The sequence below is a fragment of the Contarinia nasturtii genome, unplaced genomic scaffold, assembly GCF_009176525.2.
Source record: "Contarinia nasturtii isolate CC-2019 unplaced genomic scaffold, AAFC_CNas_1.1 Cnas_scaffold_1371, whole genome shotgun sequence".
In the NCBI taxonomy this organism is placed as follows: Eukaryota; Metazoa; Arthropoda; class Insecta; order Diptera; family Cecidomyiidae; genus Contarinia; species Contarinia nasturtii.
Window position 1 is genome coordinate 3,496,070 of NW_022198708.1, and position 24,061 is coordinate 3,520,130.

The 24,061-nt window shown below is 33.0% G+C and overlaps 2 protein-coding genes across 15 annotated transcripts in view; one reads left to right on the forward strand and one right to left on the reverse strand.

Annotated features, from left to right (window-relative positions):
• Positions 1 to 24,061, reverse strand: part of LOC116345900 (protein furry) — a 33,298-nt gene that overhangs the window by 8,117 nt on the left and 1,120 nt on the right. For 2 of the 4 annotated variants that reach the window (XM_031775641.1, XM_031775642.1), the window contains exons 5-19: positions 22,727 to 23,996; positions 22,524 to 22,662; positions 21,403 to 22,446; positions 21,206 to 21,332; positions 20,879 to 21,074; positions 20,422 to 20,604; positions 19,028 to 19,171; positions 17,316 to 17,483; positions 17,083 to 17,232; positions 16,834 to 17,003; positions 16,358 to 16,623; positions 16,182 to 16,292; positions 15,878 to 16,032; positions 14,113 to 14,273; positions 8,952 to 9,071 (exon numbers count right to left, since the gene is read on the reverse strand). In XM_031775641.1, coding sequence (XP_031631501.1) covers positions 8,952 to 9,071; positions 14,113 to 14,273; positions 15,878 to 16,032; positions 16,182 to 16,292; positions 16,358 to 16,623; positions 16,834 to 17,003; positions 17,083 to 17,232; positions 17,316 to 17,483; positions 19,028 to 19,171; positions 20,422 to 20,604; positions 20,879 to 21,074; positions 21,206 to 21,332; positions 21,403 to 22,446; positions 22,524 to 22,662; positions 22,727 to 23,996 — 4,404 coding nt within the window. The remainder of the gene's footprint in view (positions 1 to 8,951; positions 9,072 to 14,112; positions 14,274 to 15,877; positions 16,033 to 16,181; positions 16,293 to 16,357; positions 16,624 to 16,833; positions 17,004 to 17,082; positions 17,233 to 17,315; positions 17,484 to 19,027; positions 19,172 to 20,421; positions 20,605 to 20,878; positions 21,075 to 21,205; positions 21,333 to 21,402; positions 22,447 to 22,523; positions 22,663 to 22,726; positions 23,997 to 24,061) is intronic. The other 2 variants (XM_031775644.1, XM_031775643.1) reach the window with 1 other exon arrangement.
• Positions 1,325 to 7,499, forward strand: LOC116345901 (glycogen-binding subunit 76A). Of its 11 annotated transcripts, XM_031775649.1 has the most exons (5): positions 2,966 to 3,402; positions 3,689 to 3,861; positions 3,980 to 4,035; positions 5,206 to 5,376; positions 5,517 to 7,499. In XM_031775649.1, the coding sequence occupies exons 4-5, from the start codon at positions 5,233 to 5,235 to the stop codon at positions 7,125 to 7,127; spliced, it is 1,755 nt and encodes a 584-aa protein (XP_031631509.1). In that variant the 5' UTR covers positions 2,966 to 3,402; positions 3,689 to 3,861; positions 3,980 to 4,035; positions 5,206 to 5,232; the 3' UTR covers positions 7,128 to 7,499. The 11 variants fall into 11 exon arrangements, with proteins under 11 accessions (XP_031631506.1, XP_031631511.1, XP_031631517.1 ...); XM_031775651.1 differs by lacking the exons at positions 2,966 to 3,402; positions 3,980 to 4,035 and adding an exon at positions 1,698 to 1,812; XM_031775652.1 differs by lacking the exons at positions 2,966 to 3,402; positions 3,980 to 4,035 and adding an exon at positions 1,745 to 1,863.

A 24,061-nucleotide genomic window follows, 5' to 3' on the forward strand; every position in this document is an offset into this window, starting at 1 on the left:
AGAGATAAATTTGAAATAGATTAGTAAATTAGTTTGTTTTTTACTCATTGTCAGTAAGTTTCAATGAAACAGCTGTCAGTTTGGAAGCAAAAAAATCAAGTTTCTTAACATAATAACATGCATCATTGAGCAAGATGTTCATACAAAAAGCGTATCGACCAGTTGCAGTTTTATTTTGATAAATTTCTTCAGGTCACGCATATTTTAGCCGATTCATATGTTTACTATTAAAAATGTTTGCAATGGAAAAAACCCGACCGATATTCAGTTTGATGTCATGTGATGCTTTCGAGTTGCTAATGTGAAGGCAATGATCTATGCAATATATATATTATATATGCCACTTCTAATATTAGTATCTATATTATATTCAATATTATTTCACACAACTTTTTCCATTTTTCTTTTCATCAATTTCGATACTATTTATTTTTAGCTTAAACTTGATGCTTCAACGTTGAACTTCGCGTTGCGGATTAATTTCATCTTCATTATAAACCATTGTGACAAACAAACAAATAAACAAAACCGTGCGTTTTTTTATTTGATGGGTCAACAGTAAACTGGTTAACTTAGGTTTTAAAAACCCTAGCTCCAGTGTACGAGTTTTTTCACGTGTATGTATGTTTTTGATAATAATGTTCTCTAGTACTTGGGGGGCTTTTCGGGTATCAATGGAATTGCTACTTAGTGTCCCTGACATAGACAAATACAATGCGTACTTTTTTGTGATAATAGAAAGAGAGAGCAAGAGAAAGAGAGAGAGAGAGTGAGGAGATATCGGTGAAACAGCTGTTTTGATAAAAAAAAAGGTTGTACGTTAGTACCGAAACTGATATTGATAATGAAATACGCGCCACTTTTGAATATAAAACATTCTCCACGATGACGTCTGATAGTGTATTCGTTTTGAATGTAATCAAGATAATAGGATCGATTTCTGTGAATGAAATTATTTAGTTGTGTTGAAATATGTATATCTGCCGATACGTACGCACATGGTAATATGTGTTTGAGTAAGTGAGTAAGCCAAAAAGTGAGAGTGAACGAAAAATGTTCAGAACCGTGAATATTCAGAAGCACAGAGAGAGAAAGAGAGAGAGAAGAGCGGTGTCAATGTACAAACGTCATCGCAACTATACATATTAAAAACCAAAGGCATCATTGACAATGTACTGTGTGTTTGGGTATATGTGACAGTGGGATTGATTTGGCGCAGGCGCTCTTATCAATCTCTCACGTGAATTACAATAATACTACATGAAGATGATAGAGCGAATATTTTGCACATATTGATGAGAGTTTTGAGTGACAAAAACACCAAGTCATATGAAAAACGTAGCCAATTTTAATGTTTTTTTTACTCATAGTCTATCTGTTTCGTCTATTATTTGCTTCTGCCGTTAAAATTCTCAGCAAGATAGGAGAAATAAACAAAACGAAACAACCACGAGAATATCATATCGAAGCGGATAAGAAAATACGGGCACATATTCACGAACGCACGTACACACAACATCTGAGTACATATATAGGTTGAGTGCAGTTTCATACGAAAACAACGGTATTCAATGAAGCGATCCGGCGTCCAAAATTGTTTTGACCTTATTTCGTCCTTAGAATGACATTTTACATACAACGTTCGTTTTGTGTACGTTTTCTTTACTCTTTTTTTCTCTTCGTTTCTTGAATTTATTTGCGGTATTTTATTTTTATAATTTGATTTGTGTGTGAAATGTGTACCATTATTGCTTGGACCAAGATGAACAAATACAAAGACGTTAATTTACATTTTGATGCTGTTTGTTTTTGGTATAACGAAATAACATTCCATTTGGTGAAATTTCATTGGTGAAAGAAATTGTAATTTTTCAGTTGTGTAATTTGAGCACATAGAATTATTTGAATTTGAAGCGATGAAAAACAAAAGAAAAAAAAACAAAAACCAATACAATTTATGAGATAAAGTGGCAAGAAACCGTGTGATTCAATGATTATTTATAGAAAATAAATGTGAAGAGGGAAAAATAAGCAATTGTCATAAATATAATTTTGCCAATTTTGCTGCAACATTTATTATTTTACGCAATATTATTATCTATTGTTTATTGTGTGAATTGTAAATCAGCACTAGGGTGCCAATGTGTGTATTTCGGGTGTCAACCGATTCATTTCTGTTTATCATTTGCGAATGATAGATAATGAAGTGCGCATATTTACCATACATACAATTCAGCCATATAGTCATTGCTTATAAACAAAATACCAAGAATGATGTTTTCCATTGAAGTGATTTCTTGATATTGGTTGTAAACTGTGCTGTAATGACTTCTTCAATTTTTCGTCGTCATACATTATTGTTTGGCAAGTGCACTTAGTTTTATCTCATTTTGTTCGTTTAGTTCGAATCTCTCTTTTTGCTATGAGTGAACAACGACACTACAGCATCATATATATATATTCATTCAAATTGTTTGCTTTTGATCATCTTCGAATTTTTTGTTTGCGATTGATGTAATTGTCAGCATATAGAGCCAGAACAGAGAAAGCATATAGAAAGAAGATCAAAAGCTCATTTGAATTATAATTCGTACGAACGAGTTGAAAGAAACGACAGAACGAACGAATTCACTTAAAAAAAATCAAAACACAAAAAAGAAGAACATTGACGAAGTAACAAAACACAGAGTGTGACACTTATAACATTCTCAACACTAAATGTAATTTCTTACAAAATTGCAGTCATTTGATTTACGAGATTAACGGCACATTTTTTCTCTTCTTCTTCTTTTTTCATTGAGAATGCTATACAATTTAAAAATAAAAATTCAAAATAAACTGTAAAACCGTTTTCAAGTAGAACATGAAAAAAAAAAAAAAACAATTCGACTGATACTTGTTGTTTTAAAGAAAACACATTTTTAATCGTTATCGTTTGGTTTTTCTCTTTGATTTCTATGCTAAGTTCAATTCAAGCCCAGTCAATTTATTGCATTTCACAGCATCTGTCATTCATATGACCGCTTAAAGAGAGTTTTACTTTTAAATATATTGACTTTAATGAACGACCGAAAAATAGTGAATTCAAAGCAAAGAAATAAGGAAACGCCCGAAAAAGGAGTCGAACAAGTGAATAAAATCACAAAAATGATATATGTACATACATAAAGAAGACAAAAAAAGAACGTTATGCAAAGTATATTTTTTCCAAGAATTGTGAAAATAAAAAAATTGGCTGATCAAAGACAATTGAACAAGATATTGCAACCAAAGTGAGTGATATGCATAAAAACCACGACCGAAAACCAAGAGATTTACGTTACCAATTTTGTTCGATTCAAATGAAGCCATATAAGATTGACAACAAATTGGACAAATGAGAACAATCAGCAACTGGAATAAGTATGAGAGCAAAACAAAAATAAGATGCAAATAGCAACAAATGTTATGATAAACGAATTGATTTCACACAGCCAAACAAACATAATTGTAAAACAAACAATTGACATTCACAAGTAACAATCAGTTTTTGCAGCAAAGGACAAATTCGAATTCCAACAATATTTTGGTTGTCTTCTTGTTGTTTTCTTCTTTTTTTTCTTTTTCCTCCTTCTTCTTCTCCTTCTGTTTTGTTCATAGTTGTCGTTGTCATTTTCTGTGTGCTACATTGAATTGATTATCATCTTAGAAAACAAACGAATTTGGGATTCGTAATAATCAACCGAAAGGAACGTTATCGACGAATAATCTTACGACTCGACTGACATTAGAATTAGTTGTATTCGGTCCAAGTTTACGGTTGCAGTTCACAAAGTGATTTATATAAACACATATATAAATATTTTTAGAAGAAAAAAAACGGTAAGTGCTATTCATCTCGATCATTCGTAATTGATTCTATTTGATGTACATTGGTTATGCGATGTGCATCTACGACGGAATTTCATCACGATACTCATAATCAAACATTTTATTATAGTCAGGTGATATTTCGTTGAATTTTGTGAAATTGTTAAGAGGATACGGAGAATTTCGGTGAGTTTCATCTCATCGTGTGTTTGTATAGTATATATTCGGTTTTTGCGCAACAAACTGAAAATTCAGCATATTATATTTTTGGTTTTCTACGACTTATCATTTGCATTCCACACAGTGCAAAACAAGCAGAAAAAAAATGAAAAGAAAAGAATAAACTGAGATTGCATCCAAAGTTATAAGATGGATTTTCATTAATTTTTGCCTGATTTTTGTGTGTGAGTGTATGTGATTTTTTTTTTGCATTCTACTTTATTTTTCCCATAACGGAATGGGAAGTTATCGTGGTGTAAAATGAAGAAAGGGAGAGAGAGGGGGAGAGGTTGTCAGAGAGAAAAATAGTATGCGTGAGATACGCGATGAAAACGAAAGTAAATTCCCTAAGCTATTTTCCGCAAGCCAACATATATATATATCTATCTTCATGCTGATATAGATTATATATATATAAAATATGTGAGATTAAGTTGAGCTACAATATTGTGTGCATGTAACAATCAATAAATGCTCTTTCGTACGTTTGCACACAATTGCCATTACGTTGTGTATGCGATGCGACTTTTTGTGCACATTTCCCAATAGCGTTCAATACATAGAGCAGATGAATGTTGATTGTTATGCCGATTTGACTTGGTGATGATCTCTTTGTATGGACGAAAAGCCGCAATAGCAATAGCAATAACATTTGAAGCACTAAGGCTGCATGCTTTTATACACGACACAATGACGACATTTAACGTGATCGTTGCATGTATGATTACGCGATTGTCGGCGGTACAGGATTTTCGGTTTTCCTCTTTCGTCTCCGTTTGGCTTCTGTCTCGAATCGAACACACTTTTCCCGATGTGAAAAGTAAATAATAAACGTTATAATAATAGCTACACATTCAAAATCTATCTCAGATGCGTTCAGGAGAAGCTTGTAAACCGATTTGTTTTGTGAGACAGTGGCCAAGTTAGTGATTTTTTCATTGAGACGTAATTTCTGACAATCGCTTTAGTATGATTCACTTTTTTTTTCCAGACATTTGAAAATGTTAATCGACGACTATTTTTGACTACTTCATCATCATCAAAATATAAATAAACGACTTCAATGATTATCTAATAAAATCGAATGTAATAATATATATATATATATTTATTTGTGTCGTTGTTTTGCATTGATAGATTCTTACGGGGAAAAAAGGAAACTACATGAATCATTCAAGTAATCGTAGTAGCAGTACAGAGCGGCCTTGTGGATTAACGGCGTTGCTGCCTTTAGGAATGTCTTGTAGAGGTCGTGCGGAAGCATTTGCTCGAAGCCTTCAATCACGTCTTCGTACTCTAGGAACACAGGTAGATAATTACTAAACAATCATTGACTTTTCATTTATAGTTCAAATCGATTTGATTCGATTGAAATTGATCGCAATTATAACGTGTGACTTTTTTTCTCTCTCTCTTTCACTCTTGTTTTCTGTTTTTGTGACACACAGTCCAACGAATCAACACCGATCGCATCAGGAAATGCGGGCAATGAAAATACTTGGCTAAATTCGACATCATATACACAAGCTTCGTCAAATGTAACAAATCATCAACCAGTATCGACCGGCAATGGATTGCACGATGCAGCTGATTCGTATTTTGATTTCGATATACCCGGCAGTCCGGTGGACGAAAGTGAATATGCACGTTTGATAAATACATCGACTACATCAACGGCAACACCACAAGAGAATGCATCCGAATCGGGTTATGTTTGTGCATCACCAATTTCGTCAGTCGAAAACAATGTGGTTAACGAACACAGTGATAGTTCGTCCACCGATGAACCATTTTTCGATCCGGAATGTTCCGATAGTGAACAGCGATCGTTTTCGCTTAGTTGCGATTATTATGATTGTGAAGAATCAAAGAAAGAAACAAATGCTAACAAATTATCAACGCATCAAAAAGAATCCGAACAACAGCAACAGCAGCAGCAGCAGCAACAGCAACACGACCACAATGGTTTCAATGGCAATACAAATACCGATAATCTTCCAATATTTCAAAATACATCTATAAATTTACCGGACACTACCTCAAAATCATTTCATAATCTTGACAATGATGTGGATGTAACTGATTTTTTTGCATCAATGCCAAAATTCGAAAGCGATTCAAATGGCAGCGAACATATCATCACATCAAATGACAAAGAGCTTGATAATCATGTGGCCATTGAAGTCGATAGCACAAATAGTATTAGTACAAATGAAATAGTTCAGTCAATTGCCAGCAATGATGTCCAAGAGATACCAAAATATGATCCAAACAGAAAGAAAGAAACGCTCAGCGTAGAAAATTTTGTTAACGGTGGCAGCCATTTATCTGAAGATGATGAAGAGCCATTGCCACGTCCGGATCGTTTTCGTCGTTCATCATCATTGAAAACGGGAAAAACACCACCCGGAACGCCAGGTCGCAAGAAAATTGTACGCTTTGCTGATGTATTGGGTCTAGATTTGGCTGATGTGCGTACATTTTTAGATGAAATACCAAAAGTACCAAAATCGGCATTCGACGAACTAATAATTCCACCCGAACCGCTAATTTCGTTGGGTCAACGTTTGGATAAAATTATTGTGCCACTATTTCAGCAACCGGGCGCATCGCCAAATTTTTTGGATGTCGTTCAAATTCAAAACGTTGCACTTGAAAATGCGGCCGTTACCGATCCGATTTGCCTTACCATAACCGGAGTTGTACGCGTCCGAAATTTGGACTTCCATAAATCGGTACATGTTCGTTATTCATTGGATGCATGGAAAAGCTATTCTGATCTACAGGCAGAATATGTGTCCAATTCATGTGATGGTTTTTCGGATAAATTTACATTCACCGTTTTCGGTAATTCAATGGAAATTGGCCAACGCATTGAAATTGCAATTCGATTTTCATGCAAAGGTGAACAATTTTGGGACAGTAATCACGGTGTTAATTATTGTTTTCAATGTATGCCGGCAACAACACCACAATTGCAAACAACCAACAATAGCGAAAATCATCATCCACATCAGGTCCACCTACACGATTCATGGTGTGGCTCATCATTTTACTAATACATAAACACAAATAACTCGTACACAATCTTAAAGAGATTAAACACGGCCCACGAACAGAGAAAGCTTTCTTAACTTTTTTTCGCATTGCATACGATTTTAATTCATGACATCGACTTAGACAAAAAGTGTGTGTATGCGTGTGTGAGAGAGAGAGGGAAAAGGAACAAAGAAATTTTAAATATACACAATATGCAGGATACAACAGTGATGACACAATCGAAAGATATTAAAAACAAAGAGAGCTGAGCTCATTTTAAAGAGAAACGAATGAAAAATATATATAAAAAAGTAAAAAATGTTATATGGCTGGAATGTTTAAAACTAGCCATTTTAAATATAACAGTAATTAAAAGAAACAGATACACTTATGATTCTAGTTTTTTTTTGAAGCGTATATGCATATATGCATACATGTTATAGTCATATGTCTATTGGAGTAGTGAATACAGTCCGTTAACAAATTAAATAGCAAGTGTTGCGAATAATATAACAGTCAATTAGTTTAGGCTCCTGTTTTCGTATCGTGAATGTCATCAGAGCATTTGAAGTGAACGTGTGTGTGCATCTGTGAAAGTCAATAACTGGCAATGGCTGCTATAATATACACACATATTTACGTAGAAACTTTCATGATCTTTCGATACATAATCATTTTTGATTTGACATCATTTCATGATAGTAGGTAATATTCAAACAATGAATTGACACATTTATAATGTTGCGAATTATGGACCCAAGAAATTGAAGTGGAAAAAATGTTTTAAAAAAAAACAGGATATAAACGATAAATTCTTTAAAAATATCCATATAAATTATGGAATGTAGCATCGAATGATGATTTGTAGGATGTACAGATTGAAATCTAAATATATATATTTTAGTAAACAAATTTACAAATTATGGGAGATATCAAAAATTAATTTGACTATAAAACAGAGGAATAACAACATACAAACAAAAGAAAAACATTAAAAAGTTGAAATGATATTGTTACTATTGCCAAAAATAAAATAAAAACAACCTGAATAAATAACAGTGGTCTTTGTCCTTTGTTTAATCTTTCAGACATATATACTAATACATTTCTAACGATTGCGAAGACAGGCAGACAGAATCGCCATGAATTGAAGTATCTACCTTTGATATGATTACAACGACCTTTCTATTTAAATAAATTATTTATATTCAAAATTAAGCGATTATCAGACATTATTTTGAGATATTTTCAGCCAGCCGAATCAACTCAGGGAGCTTACGTCAGACGCTGAAACGGAGTGAAAACAATGGAAGTGATTGTTATAACGATTGTAGCATTATAAGTTTTTTTATAACCATAACAAGCTTCCTGAGCAGCTGAATCAGCTACGTGAAAAAATATAATGAGGCAAAATGACACACTTAAGACACTGGAAAGCAATGATTTTGATTAATTTCTGTTTGCTTTTGTGGAAAAAATTTTTGAAACAAACTATGATTATCTTTGATGAAAATACGATTTTTTTTTCAAGCATGTATTTTAATAATCTCAGCAAAATAGCTCCGAACCCTTAAGATTAGACAGTTAATGAAATGTATAGGGATAAGACTGTCAAAGATTGCTTTGAGTATCATGACACCCGGGTAGATCAGAAAAAATGCGATTTAAAATTAGTAAGGTACAACAATTTCAAGGTAAGTTTCGTGGAGTTTAAATGATGATATTTTACAGTTGATTTATGATCAACATATGAAAAAGGAGGTAGTCATTTTCATTGATTATTGTCGTACATTTAATGAAAAATGATGTCAATTGAAACAATTTGAAACTTTCTAATGACATACCTGAAAATATTGGCATCGTTATTTCTGGCCGAAGTTGAGCCATTTGCTTGGACAAATACATTTGTGTTCGACAATAAGCTGTGCTGAGGATTGCATCGAGTGTTCCGATCTTATCGTCATCTGTAAAGAATAGTTTGAATTGTTATTTATTTATTTAGTTAGTTTGCAATTATATTTTGCATCAAATGCTTAAATTTGTTGAAACTTGCTAGTCTCTTTCGTCTCTTCACATATCAAAATCTTTTGACATATCAAAATGAATCCATATAGATTATTATTGTATTGAATTTTGAATTTTGAATACCACTTGTACGCGCTCAATTGTTAGTATTTGGTTTTTAAAAAATAATTAAATTTCACTAATTAAAAAAAATGGAAATATTTTAGGTTGGAGAATTTTTGGTCATTTATATGGCGCGTGTCCTACGGGAAAATGTAAATAATCTCTCTATTCTTAGATTCGTAACTATAGCGCCACATTACTTCGATGTATTTACAATTGCCTTCAATTTGTTGTCATCTTTTTTGAATACGTTTTGAAAAATAAAACAATTGAACAGTCAACTGTTGTAGAAGAAACGCCTAAGGAATAGATAACGAACGCAACAAAACATATAAATATTGAAAATTGATTTTCAAGTGATTTTCGTTTGTTTATATTTATTTTAACCAAAAACATTGGACATTTTGTTCCAAAAAAGTCTTAATTCCCTTAAAGAAGGACACGTGCTGAACATCTCATAAGACTTTCATTCTTAGTAAAAATGAACATGCAAAAATTGTACATATTGAGAGATAAAGAGACCCGATTCGATAAAATAATGTCAAGATTCATTGAAACTTTTTCTGCTCATCGATATTATTTGAAGTCATACTTGAGATGTAGATATTTTCCCGAAAATCCGTTATAAATGTGTGTTTCAAAAATGAAGGAGAATTGCGGAGCATTAACCACATACGTTCCAGTGAAAGGGGAGGAAGTTGGTTGCGTATGATTTTGTTGAAAGGGAGAATTTATTCAGCACATTTTTGCTGAATAACATTGAAAATGTTTCATTCACCGTTCATGTTTCATTCACCGTTCGTCGACATCGACTTCAACTACTCAACGTCAGTAGTGAGAGAGACTTCAACGAGTCAACAAATGAGCTCGCATTTTGATAAGTTGCCAAATGCGAAGAGACTCTATCGCACGTAAATGTTCGACACTGAGAAACACGAGAAAAAAAAACGATGATAAATGAATATTTTGAGAAGATGCTGAACATCTACGCATATAATGTTTTCAAACACATTTATTTGGTTTTGCGCGTCAAATAAAAGAACAGAAAAAAAGAAATGTCTTCGACTGAAAACCATACAATATTTATGTATGATGCTTATGAATGTAATCACTTATTTGGAATAAAATAACTTCCTAACACCACAAATGTTACATCAATTGCTTGACAGAACAAGGAGAGTACTTCAAAATTTAAATTTATGCAAACATTTTGCACGCTGCTTACTTCAAACATCCTATTAAGCTTTTATAAAAATGCTCATATTTTATTGAAGCTCAAAGCCCTACATGCAATCGGGGAGAACACAAAGTATAAAATTCGATGCAATAAAAAATAAACGAGTACACATTGGCAATAACATTGTAACACTTGATAAATTATTAATCGCAAATTATTGAGCATAAGAAACGAATGTTGATGTATTCGTTTTGATGTATAGTACAATTGAGCGAGTTGTCACTGCAATCAAAGCATTTAACATAACAAGAAAATTTTGCCAGGACTTTAATAGATTTGATGACAGTACGTATTAGAATGTGTTGGCCGTGAAAAAAATGTTGATGTTTTTTTTCGAAATCAGCAATCATTCGGAAGAAATATGGAAAACATTGAATTGCATCGAATCAAACATAAAATTAGAATTGTTGTGCCATAAAAAATAGAGAATTCTCTGCGGGCAAAATATCTTTTCACCACCAATCATTTTTGTCGATTTATTGATTCGAATCGACACAATTCCCGACTGTATTCAAGTGTACATTGTTGCTGGTGTTAAAGCAAATAAATATGTGTCATTTGGTTAACACATCTTATTTCTACATGCAGTATTCCCAAATCACCCATTTGGCACAGTTCAATGGGAATGAATATTGAATATCAAAATGCATTAAATGACAAAGCATACATAACTGTTATTTTTATTTAAAATCACGATTCTTCCTTATGAATATTGATGGTATATCCTGTTTTTTTTTTTCGAATTTGTGTCTGCATATGACACTGTATCGTTTGTCATTTCCGTCAAAATTCATTTTAGAAAGAAATGCGTGTGTATTTGTGCAAAAGTGTTTTGCAATACGAAAGGCTGTGTCATCAACATTAATCACCTGTTTCTTACCAAATATAATGAACACTGTAGCTAATCAATTGCGAACGTGTTTTGGAATCATCATCAGATATATTTTGTTCGAAAGTATCGTTCGTTAAAAAGAGAAGAGTTCTTTGGGATCGAGATCTTGATTAGAATTATATGTGATTTATTTAAGATTCAGTTTGAGTTCTTTTGGCGCATTGAGTTTTATACATACTTTGGGTTCTCTCTGTTCAGTATTTGTGATGATTATTGGTTTATTGTTTTTCTTATTGAGTCGTTATTGTCCAAAATACTGAACGAACTCCCGGCAGAATTATGAAGAGAATTTGCAAATACGTTGAAAACCGTTTAATGAGTGGAATTCATCTTATCAACGTGGTTTCATCGTCATATTATGTTAGATGTACTCATGACTTTACGTACAGTTTTTATTTGGCCACGTGTGTCCCTATGCTACGAAGTTATTTGATCACGGCTCAATATTTTACTTCTTCAGTTACGAATGATTCGATTATCCAAATTAAATATTTATTTTTTTCCTGCGCCATAGACATGGTTGATTGCATGTTGGATGATTTATCCAACTTTCCGTCCAAAACATTGATTGAGACATAAAAATGGCACGTGATTGAAAACAATGTACCAAATCCAACTTTACCGTTAAACAATTGTGGCCGTACGTGTATGTGTGTGGTCAGACAAAATGCAAAATAAATCTATATATATATATTTTTGTGGCAATGCCGTCGTACACCGCAACATCTAAAAAAGTTATGATATACACAATTATTTGTTATATTAAATACCGAGAAAAAAAAAACAAAGAGCACCGCATATACGTATTTAAATCCCTGTGTTCTGCATATCTAATATATTCAAATGCTAAGGGATAAAACTGATGATTGTGATGGTGGGCGTGAGCCAAATAGAATATAGTATCAATCGAATCAAATTGAATTTGAAATTGAATAGAAAAGAGCAGCCTGGAAAAAAGGAACTCACATAGTCTGCCAACTAGGATGAAATCATGCGAGAAAAACGTATTTACTTTGGGTGTATTCATTTTTCAAATGGTCTGAGTGCAAAATTGAGGAAATCGATTCGATAATTCAGTAAACATGGTTTTATGTTCAACGTCAAGCGAAAAAAAAACCATCAATTTTTCCTGTTTCTTATCGCCGATATTGGATATTCAAAACGAGAAAAATAACACAAAATGATAAAAGGTACGTTCCGCATAACCATCAACCGTCCAATCGCCCCAAACGACCGAAAAATAAACGAAAACACCGAAAACACATAGATTTGTGCGACGAACTTCAACAAACCAAGATCAATGCCAAAAGATTTGTTGACACATTAACAAAAATGATTTCTTTTTATCACTTCATTCAAGCGTTCATTATTCTTTGTGTGTGAGTGTGTGGCGTGCGTGTGGTGACGTGTGTTTGTGTACGCATTTTACGAATACTTCTGGTTCTCTTCATTCTCTGGCAATCAGATATCTTTATACAAATAGAAAAATTTCAGCATAAAAAATCCATTTCAACGCAATCGATATTTACTCAAATTGCTTTAGTTGTAGTCTCTTGAAGAATGTTGAAAATGAACAAAACTGATATATCTATGTTTCTGGGCTTGATCTTTCGCATTTTTTGCCAAATATTTGATTTTAATATATTCCGAAATTAAGTTAACGATGAATCGATCTATCAAGTTATACATTCGTTGAAATATGATAACTATTATCCGTGTTCGTTGAGTTTCAAATTAATGTAGATGCGTCATTTGCAGATGTCATACGCTGAAAGTGGCTTTCCACTTGATTTTGTCATTTTTTTTCTCTCACCCCAAATTTTTCTTCTACGGTTGTGTTTTCATTTCCTTTTCTTAGTAAAACATTTGGCCACACAGCGGTGTAGCTATTCATTGAAGAATAAAGAAAAATCAATTTGTACATATGATTCGTTTAAATGTTGGAAGAGCAGAATGTCATTTCCTCTCAACTCACAGTTTGAATAAATTGTGTAAAATTAAAATTGAAAAAAAAGAGACGACATTGTGATAACATGGTGATAACATTGTGATAAAAAAAGTGTCCATTCCACTGTGTGTCATCTCGATTTAAATTATTGACCATGCTTGATTTAGGATAAGAATCGTATTTATCTTGCTGTAAGCCACACATTGCGTCTTCAAGACAATGGAAGCTTAGGTGCGGTCATCGCTAAAATGTTGCCAGCAATCATTAGACATCACATTTCATTTTCTATTTAGGCATTCTATCAACTTATAGCGGTTTGATTTGCATCATGGATGAATGAATATCAATATTTGGATAAGTCATGCGTATACATTGGGGAATAATGGGTTTGTTTAAAGATCGTTTTGATTGCTCAATATTGTTTAGACACACCGAATCGGTGTAAAAGTTGAATGAATCTAGTTTGTTTACTTAAACACATTGCGCACATTCTACACTCAATATGCGAACACACCGAGGAACCAATATCCATGACCAACAGAGAAAGAGAGATAGTGGTGAAGTTAAAACTTTTGTACATTCTTTTTTTTTGTTTCTTTTGCTTCTTCTGCCCATCGTCTTTTCTTCCGACGAGTATTTTAAATAGGTTTCATCTTTTTCGTTTTTCTTTGCGTTTTATTTTTTAAACGCATGTGAGTGTAAACGTTAAAAATGATAAACTGATTTGATTGTGATAGTAAAAGCTTAGACGCGTGGAAAAAAGGAAATTCGATTGAAAAACAAAAAAATAAAAGCACTTACCCTTTTCGCCTTCACTTTGTAGCGGACCCACATTGCCGAAAAATCGTTTATCCAACACTTGAAGCAATTGTACAGCTGTTGTATGAACATCAACACGTGGACAACCGGTCATCAATAGAGTTATATTTATCACAGATGTATAGTGATCACATGGATATTCTCTGCAGGAAATGAAAAAAAAATAGGGAATAGAATACGCGTAATAATATTAAATGTGCACTCGTGTATGAACACAAAATTTGAAGTTATTAAAACCGTAATATTTATTACTTCATTAATTGAATCTATATGAATAAATTGATTGAAAAAATATCAGTATTTTATTTTATTTAAAAGGGATAATGTGAATATAATTCAGTCGCAATTTTCGTACATGAACTGACTTATGGCCTTAGTGCATGACGTTGCTAAAGAAAATGGAAAATCCTACAAAGTACAACAATTGAACTATGAACGAGTGTATTCGTGTTCAAAATATTAGGTTAAGGGCTCAAGAAAAATTATTTATTTTTTGGAAATCAACATTCTGTAAATGTACAATTGCTACTCTTTAAGGTAACATATCCTTAAGCAAGAGTGAAGCAATATATTTTATACTTGAAAGACTCTTACAAAGATCAGCAAGTTGTTTTTTAAGAGGCTTATATTTCATGACGCTATATGCCAAACACAGACAGATTTTAATCTGTACATTTTGTTTGATATCTACTTTTAAGTGTTCTCATTCATATTACGTTGAGGAACATATTTTGACATATGACAAAGTCATGAGTAGAATATTTGATAGGTTTCACACAATGTATTCGCCCAACATCGAATATCGAGCATTATATTGTACTACATGAACCGTGCATACATAATGTTACCAATTACAACATTGAATAACAATTTAAAAAGTCTTTTCATGTTCGTTGGATTTTTTTTTCATTGGCGCATCATCTATTTGATTGCCCAATTTAAATTTTAAAATAGATGTGTTTTTGAAAATATTGTACCTGATGCACAAAATATTTCTAGAAGGAATGAGTACCGATGAGCTTTTTTCGTACTTTTTTTTTCATTTTTGCATGAAGCTAATATCGAAAAGTATTTCAAAGCATAAAGAGAGAAAATTCATTTTTAATAGTATGGACCGTTCCGGTCTAATGGATAAGACAAAATAAATGTATGAAAGAAGACCGTATATTGATTTTGATTAAATAATGTATCCCATCTTCATGCGTTCGTCGAATGAGTTAAATTCATGGAAATTACTAGTAACATAGCCCATTGCTGTTTAAGAAAAAAGTCAATTCTTATGGAAATCCACGGTATTAAAAAATACTTATATCCGGATCTTAATGTGCACAAAATAAGTGTACAGCTTAGATTCGTCGATTAATAATTAAAACGTTGAAATGGTTTATGTGGCGACCACCAAAATGAAAATCTCTTCAGATAGCGTTAACTTTATATAAAGTTTTCAAATAATTTACCAATCTGTTAAACACAAAAAATACCCAAATTCAAGTTGCACAAACCGAGCTTAATTCAATCCGGAAAAATGGATATATCGCTTTCAAAGTTTAAGTATCATATGATACTTTTATATTAGTGAAACAAAAGATGAACATCAACCATAATTTTAATTTATGATAGTGCAATCGACTGGGTTTCCACTTGAATTTATTAGTTAAATTTATGTTTAGTTTGAATAAAATGTTCATGTGTTCTTTATGTTGAATTCCAGTATATTTTTTTCGCAGAAATGTAATATTTTACTTACCTTGCACTAAAAACTGTTGCTAATGACAAAAAGCATATGTCGGCTTCTCGTGGCTGCGCTGTGTAACATCTATCGATAACCCATTCCAATAAATGGCCGCTATCTGGATTCGATTCAAGTAATAGAACCACAATATCTCTGGCTAAATCATACACCTGCATTAAACGTAGACAATAAAAAGAATTCATAAACAAATAAAAAAAATCAACTAAATTAAAATCTCGATTATTAGTATGTACTTATTTGATAGCATATAAGTGTTTATAATGAATTTTAAAGTAATATCTTCAATGACACAATTTACCTTTTCGTCCATCGAAATCAATAGGGAATCGATCCAAGGATAAATGAGACCATCTTCTGTTAAATATTGTGGATCAAAACAGGGACCACAGCACAATAATACACTCATCGCCTACGAAAATAAATAAAATCAAATTACGAATATACGAAATGTCCACAAAAACAAAATAAACATACTTGAAGCGCACTAAATTGCAATTTCTCCTCTTCAATAGCAATGCTGCCCAAGCTTGTGTTCGTTCCACTTGCAATGGTTCCACTAGCCCCAAGACTGTTATTACCACTATTAGCACCTGCTGTGCTCGTTGCTCCATTGCTATTGCTTCCACTAATGCCACCATGTGAAAAACCAAGTGGTTTTGCTGTCGGTCCACTCCATGATGCAAACAAATTAAATAAATGCCGCTTCAAATCATTCGACAATAATGTTGTGCGACTTTCTACTGCTTTCACGATATATGTACATATCCAAAACAATAACAATAACAGAATGAAAATGAAAAACAATATGAATATTGTTATCTAAAATATCATTGAACACATAAAAACAGCAAGTGAATCGAACATCTAATATTCCCGTTATGGCTAACTATAAATAATTAAAACACTTGTTCGCATTCACAACTTGTTCGCATCAATATTGAATGACTTACATGAAAAGTTCTTAATCATTTTTCGAATGAAATCACAAAAATGAATTTTCACTTCGCGTATACTGGAGTTATCTTTGTCTGTTTCCATTTCAAGATAGAGCCGAGCACCGTCCATATACTCGACAAATGTTGGATGCAATGACATCGAATCACGTTCAATTACGCAAGGACTATATTTTGAAATCGATTAATGATTCATTTATAAGCGATATTTTATTTTCATTTTCAAATTAAACTAATTACACTTACCTCACGGCAAACGTTTGATTTTCAGCGATTTTCTCCAATACCTTAACCAATTGCAAACGTAATGCATCACGACGTCGTCTTCGTCGCATATTTTCTTGCTTTCGATCGACCGCTTCTCGTATGTAAATCACAAGCTCATCCATTAAATCTCTGATTTTATAAATGTAAGATGTTCAATGGTTTTCCTTTATGCATTTCATTTGAATTGGTTTTATAGTTTACAATAAACTTACTTTAGCGCATCATGGTTTATCATTCCAAGTGCATTTACAGCCGCATCACGAACATCGACCACTTCGCAACGCAATAATGGTACAACTAATTTATATAAAGCAACAGGTGATGGTGAAATTGCATTTGATTTATCACTTCGATCTGCATTTAATGAGTCTGGCGACGAGCTGCGGATTTTCACGCAATATTACGTGAAATGTGAAAAGATGAAAAGCATTTTCATTAGATCATTGTTGATAAATTCGTTACACATTTTCAAGGGTGTTTATATATGTTTTGTGTATTTAAGGTGTTTTAAATTGCCGTGAACCGACAAATTTGTGTAAACTTGTACTTTTTGATTGTGTTACATTGTTAGATAAACAAAATATTGTGTATACAGTAACACAGAAAAAAAAAATACGTCTACAACTTGAAAACGTTTCGAAAACTTTCAGTGTGTTTGTGTATGTGTGTGTACGTATTTTATTTTTGTTTATATTGCTTGAATTCTCCGTAAACATGTAAGAAGCTGTATTAAAATAATAATAATAATAATTTTAAATGTAAAAAAGCAAGGTATAAAGAATTTCCTGAATGGCAAACTCATTTCTTATTGTTACTTGTGCCAGAGAAATACAAAAAAAATATACATCTAATAACATGATATTTGACTTCTTATCTCATATTATTTACTTAGCTACTAAAAAAATCCAACTAGATTTTCTAGGGGAAAATATATCCGAAAATTCTTCAACGATTCGTAAATTGCACTTGAAGAGAAAAAAAAAAGCGCAAACAAATTTGTGAGGCAATACTTGTGTTTGCCTTTTTTCGTGCTCAGCGACTAAATTTCTGCTTTTTGAAAATAAAGTTGGTTAACTTGAAAAGCTGTTACATAAAAGTTCTAGAGAAATCATTGTGGCAAATGAAAAAGAAAACAAATAACTCACACTCGACTACATTCGAAAAGGACAGATAGAGAGGCGGAGGAAGATTCAATTTGAAGGTTTTTTCTTCTTTTCAAAAATAGGCACTTGTAAATCTTTTCCCATTGAAATGAAAGAAAAAAAAATAAGATAAAATAACAAAAGAAACAACACATAATGGTTTAGCATTATCAACAATGTAATTTCTGACTTGTCACTAGTTTGATTAGTCTTTCATCCAATAAATTGTATCAAAAGCACATTATTCTCTTACAAAACAACCAAATCATTACTATCTAACCATAAGAAATAAAATTGATGCATCGTTATATTGGAATATGTAACGAATGAAAAAGTGGCCATTTGGACCGAAATAGCAAACATTGCATCAATTTTATTTTATCGATACACTTTCTTTTTTTCCAATCAAAAGCAGAGATAACGAAAAAAAAACGAAACAACAACGATTTCGGGTGCAAACATGCTCAACAATGTGAAAAACCAAACAAATCTAAATCGAGCTTTTCAAAACAACTAATCGCATTGCACAAATAAAACGTTTAAAACTTATAAAAATTACGCATCAAACAAACAAACAAAAAACATAAAAAATGCCAGAAAAACAATCAACCGATTAAATGGAAAAATAATTGAAAATTTGCTATTCAATATCAAACTTTTCGTCCACATGTTTGTGTTGCTCTTGTTATGTTTTGTCCGTTTCATGTTTTGATTTTAATGCTTGTTTTTTGTTGTTGTTGTTGTAGCTATTGTTTTTTTTTTGTTCAAATTAATTCGTTTACCCAACGCGTTTTTGTCTAGCTTCTTTACGGCCGTAAGAAAGCGGTAATGTGAATCTCGTCACAAGCCCTTCCGGTCCAAAAACATTCGATGGTATATTATCCAAGGAATCGGAAAGCGAACGAGAGTCCGATTGTTCATGCATACTAAAACATAAATTTGTTCATTTATTTAAAATAAAATAAAATAAACAATTAAAAATGATAATAATAATAATAATGAGAAGAAGAAGAAGAAGAAGAAGAACGATTTGTAAAAGAAGAAAAAGGATAAAATTTAAATTGGAATAAAATTCGGTAACAATGTTATTATATTGTATGAGCGAATGAGAGTGCATTAACAAAAAGCAAAGGTGACAAGAATAAAGATGTTGATTTGAATAAATCGCAACATCATTGTATGAAAACTGAAATTGTCTTTTGCCAAATTGATGTATGAGTTTCAAGAGTTTTATGTTTATGTCTAATGCAACAGATAAAATGTAAGATTCAATTAAGTTTCAATTATCTATGAAGATGGATAAATAGGAGAAGAAAAAAATCAACAAATTCGCAATCATGTCTGTCTGTCGGTCTCCACACAATGTTTAATAAGCCAATTGATGTTGATTACATTTTGTGAATGTAAATTTATTCATCAGCATTTTGAATTATACAAAGCAAAATTTTGTGAAAAGCAAAAGAGACAGAGATAGAGACATGTATATATTTCAATTAATTACGCAAATTGTTTGGCTTCAGGACAATCCCCGCTCAATCATTTTCTCGAGTTACAAACGAAATGGAATTTCTACAAATTCGGTCGGCTATTTCTGCCACAACACCGTACGATTTCATAACTCTAATTTGACACCAAATTACCACAATTGACTGAAATATGAGACTAAATGTTACTGAAAAAAAAATACACTCCCTTAAAAATGGAGACACAAAAAAATGAACGTGCAAATGGAAAACAAAATTCATGATACACGAGACGTGAATTGAAACCAATAAAATCAAAGGAAAAACACAAATTATCATATAAAGGTAAAATCATGATGATTTCCAATCATTTACACCAATCGTTCCAGCCACCAATTACAATACAAATACGATCTCTACTACAAACACACATTTACACAAAACGCAAATAAATTAAGAAGAATCCTTCCATGGCAATGTAAACAACATGTTGTTGTCATGATAACAAATCTTTTCGAATTTGTTGAGAATAATTTCTGAATTATGTTTTTTTCTCTTTGTGATTTGAAATTGATTGTTTTCTTCGTTCAATGAAAATAATAACACAAAACACGACGTATGACATGAGTAAAGCGCGCAAATGCAACAAAAAATTTATGTTTATGTGTGGCGAAGGTGGTATTTTTGTTGCAATTAAAATGAACGTAACATACCTTAAGCTAAGATCGGGCGATGCACAACGAACGGCTATGCTTGGTATTGGTGGCACAAGACGCATTGCCATTATCACTTGGTTCTTCCATAGACGTGACAATGAATCACGTTGACTTTCTGATGGCGTCTTTTTTGGTGGTGCTGAACTCCGTAATAACGACGCACGATTATCATTCACCGGCCTAACGTCAGTAGAATTGAAACAAATAAAAATTTGTTGGTCATTGAATTATTTGGTATGAGATGATTTAATTTAAATAAACAATTATAATTGATATTGAATAGTTTATAACTGAGTTGGAAAATCTACACGATTTTAAAAAAAATGTAATTTACGTTGAATATGTATATTTGATAGCCAAAATTGAATAATCTACAAATTTTGTGTAGTAATCTACATACCAACCAAGGTTTATAATGATTAATATTTAATTAATGTGGATTGAATGTGCTTACGTTGGATCGATGACATTGAATAGTGTTGTGACGCGTTGATAACAAATAGGCCATGCTTGAGCCACAACGGCTGGACATTGCTGTAGTACACGCTCACGTTCCATGAAACCAAATAAACAAATTGCCCATGGATCACCAACTGATGTGGATGATGTTTGATTCAGATTCAATGTGCTTGTTGACGATTTTGTTGAATCTATCAATATTGAACAAAATTGGATGTAAATTTAATAAGTTGAAGAATTTTTACTAGGATTTAACTCGAATCAAAATTTTCCAAAAAAATTCATCATTTTCCCAACAATAAATTCCATTCTCAACACATACCCTCAAAATGTCCAGAAATCCAATGACCACCTGTACGATCTGCGATCCATTGCAAATCGATAACGTTTGCATTGAGTATGGCCATGCGGTCAACTTGCGGTAAGATGGGCAAACATTTGTCAAGCACCTGAATGAATTAAAATGATCCAAATTTATAAAGATATACTTGTGGAAAATAATTCCAATGCCACGCTTACCGCTGGGCAACATTTATCGATGACATCAATGAGAAATTGTTCAGTTTCCGGTAGGCCCAAGGCACGATATAGATTTTTAACTTCTTTTAAAATATTCACAGCCAATTTTCGTGGCAATGATCGACAATTGCACAGCATAACCAATGCAAAACCTTCGACATAATGCATGGTAGTTGTGAGAGGTTGATCGTTTTTCTTCGATGATGATTCAGATGCATTGATTGCCGTTGTTTGTGTGATGCTTGACACTCCGCTCGAATTTAAGCTAGACGCACCGCTTGAGTTTGAGTTAATTGTTGATGTTGGTTGGACCGATGATACGGTTGCTTGTGATATAGTCGTTGTGGCTGTACAGGTGGTGGCTGTTGTTGTTGGTTTAAGCAACGAACCAGTACTATAGTTGCCCAATGCACTGCGCCATATATTGATGAAAATCAACAATAAACGTGTACAATTGTCAACCAATTGTGGATACGTATCTAAAACATCACGAACAATGAATTGTGTGTAGCCATGTATAACGTCTTGTCGCCAATCGGGAAAATCAACCACAAGCGTTTGTAATGATTGATGTGCCAATGTTCGCAATTCTTCGTCCATGTGAACTGTTAAACGGGCCAACATATCAACCAATTCTTGCATTGTCATTGTATCGGGAATTAAACGTGGCACAGCTGCCACACATGTACGAAACAAATCAATGCGTGGCTTACGTTCACCGGTCAACATTTCAACAGGTTCTTTATTTAAATTCTGTGTACTTGTCAACATTAACGGGCGACCATAATGCACATCAAGTGCACGTAAAATTTCAACAAATACACGACGAACATGTGGAAAATAACTGGACATTCCAATACTTCTGGCCGTATCATCGGTTAACATTTTATTAATGTATGTTTTTTTCACTTTTAATGTATTTCCCGATGGTAAAACACCAACTGTACGTGGCATTGGTGGTTCACCGTCTTTTTGTTGTAACGAATCAGCAACCACTAAAAATGCTCGCAATCCAATGCTCATGCGTTCGGGTGTCATAATTATCTAAAAATAATTTGCGACACATTAAAACATTCAGAAAATTGTTCATAAATTGTTTTTATGTTTTGTTCATTCCATACCTTGATCGGCCGTCCAACCCAAAGTAATTCAAAGACAATCTCTTTCATTGCAAAATCAAGTCGCTCCTGAGCAATGAATTGGATAATTTTCACAAATATATTGAGCGGTGTATCACGTGGTACAACTGATTTGGAGCCCCTAAAAATAAACATTAATAGAAATTAATTAGAAATTTGAATAGATATAATTACAAATAAATTACCTTGGAAATAGAGAGTTCACAATGCTCTGTAAACGCGAATGTGTTGCCGAATTCGATTCACATTTAATGCGAATCATATAGACCCAAAGTAAACGATACAATGATTCTAAAGCGACTCGACTCATTTTTTGGTCACGATTTTTCAAATTGCTCAGGCACATGGCAAGAAAACAATGCCAATTGCTTAAAAAGAATGTTTTCTGTGAGACACACAGTAGACATGTGACCAATGGAAATAAGGCCAATTTGTGTTTGGACTTTGTGCAAGCGTCCAATGTTTGTGAATATAGTAAATCGACAAAATTTTTCACGCACGGTACATTCACTTCATTTTTAACAGCAGCCGCAACCGGAACCAAAATTTCCACAAACAAACCGGCCAATGCATGTTTGATATCTTTGTCTTTTACTTCAAGAAAATATTGTGCACATTCGTGCATAAATTGAAATGATGCTTCAAACTCTTCGATGGGCACCATTTTAACGCGAAAAAATTTCATGCCCATCAATAAACTGATGATACTTTGTGTTGTATGTGGACTTGGCTCTTTCGTCCTTAATTCTTTTAATTCGGCCATAAAACGTTTTCGCACTGAACCAAATCGACTTTGTGCCAATACGGCAATCACTTCTGCATTGAGATCGGCAATCATATGGATATTGTGTGCATTTGGATTATTTTGTAAACCATCACGATATTTAAAATGTTTGAATGCTAGATTTTCAAAACTTTTAACAATATCCTCGTGGCCAGGATGAAATGGTAATTGACGCAATATTTCAATCAATACCAAACAAAATATAAATTCAACGGCTGTTTCACGTCGCTGCAATTGCAATTCCATGTCAACATTTGGTTTGTTGGCAATTTTTTCCATACGTTTTAAATCACTTTTAATTTCAGCATCGGACAATTGACGATTGTGCCATGCCAGTAATGTGACCAACAATGATGGCAAACAATGTTCGGCAACTGAACCGAATGCCGATAATAATTGATCAAATTGTAAATCTTCACCGCGTTGAAGCAATTTGGCCAAATTTTTATCGGACAATTCCAACATAACCAATTCGATTTTCTTTTCGGCTTGTTGAGTGAATTCAGCGAACAATATTCGCATCACTATTTCACCGGGTCGCAATGTTGTGTCACTTGTCTGTTGCATATCAATAATGCCAGATGTGGCCGCTATACATGATCTACAAGTGGAACCCCAAGGCAACAGGGCCTGACGATTTGACGAATTTGATAATTTGCTTGCATCCAAATCTATTTAAAAAAAATGTTTTGCATAAAAACAATAACAATTAACAAAGATAATGAATAATCAATGG

Excerpts from the sequence above, each read along its gene's own strand:
- LOC116345901 (XM_031775646.1), top strand. The coding sequence starts at position 1,622 with ATGACATTTTACATACAACGTTCGTTTTGT. Across the intron at positions 1,652-5,205 it reads ACATACAACGTTCGTTTTGT|ATTCTTACGGGGAAAAAAGG; the intron begins GTACGTTTTCTT and ends TTGCATTGATAG. Across the intron at positions 5,377-5,516 it reads TTCGTACTCTAGGAACACAG|TCCAACGAATCAACACCGAT; the intron begins GTAGATAATTAC and ends TGTGACACACAG.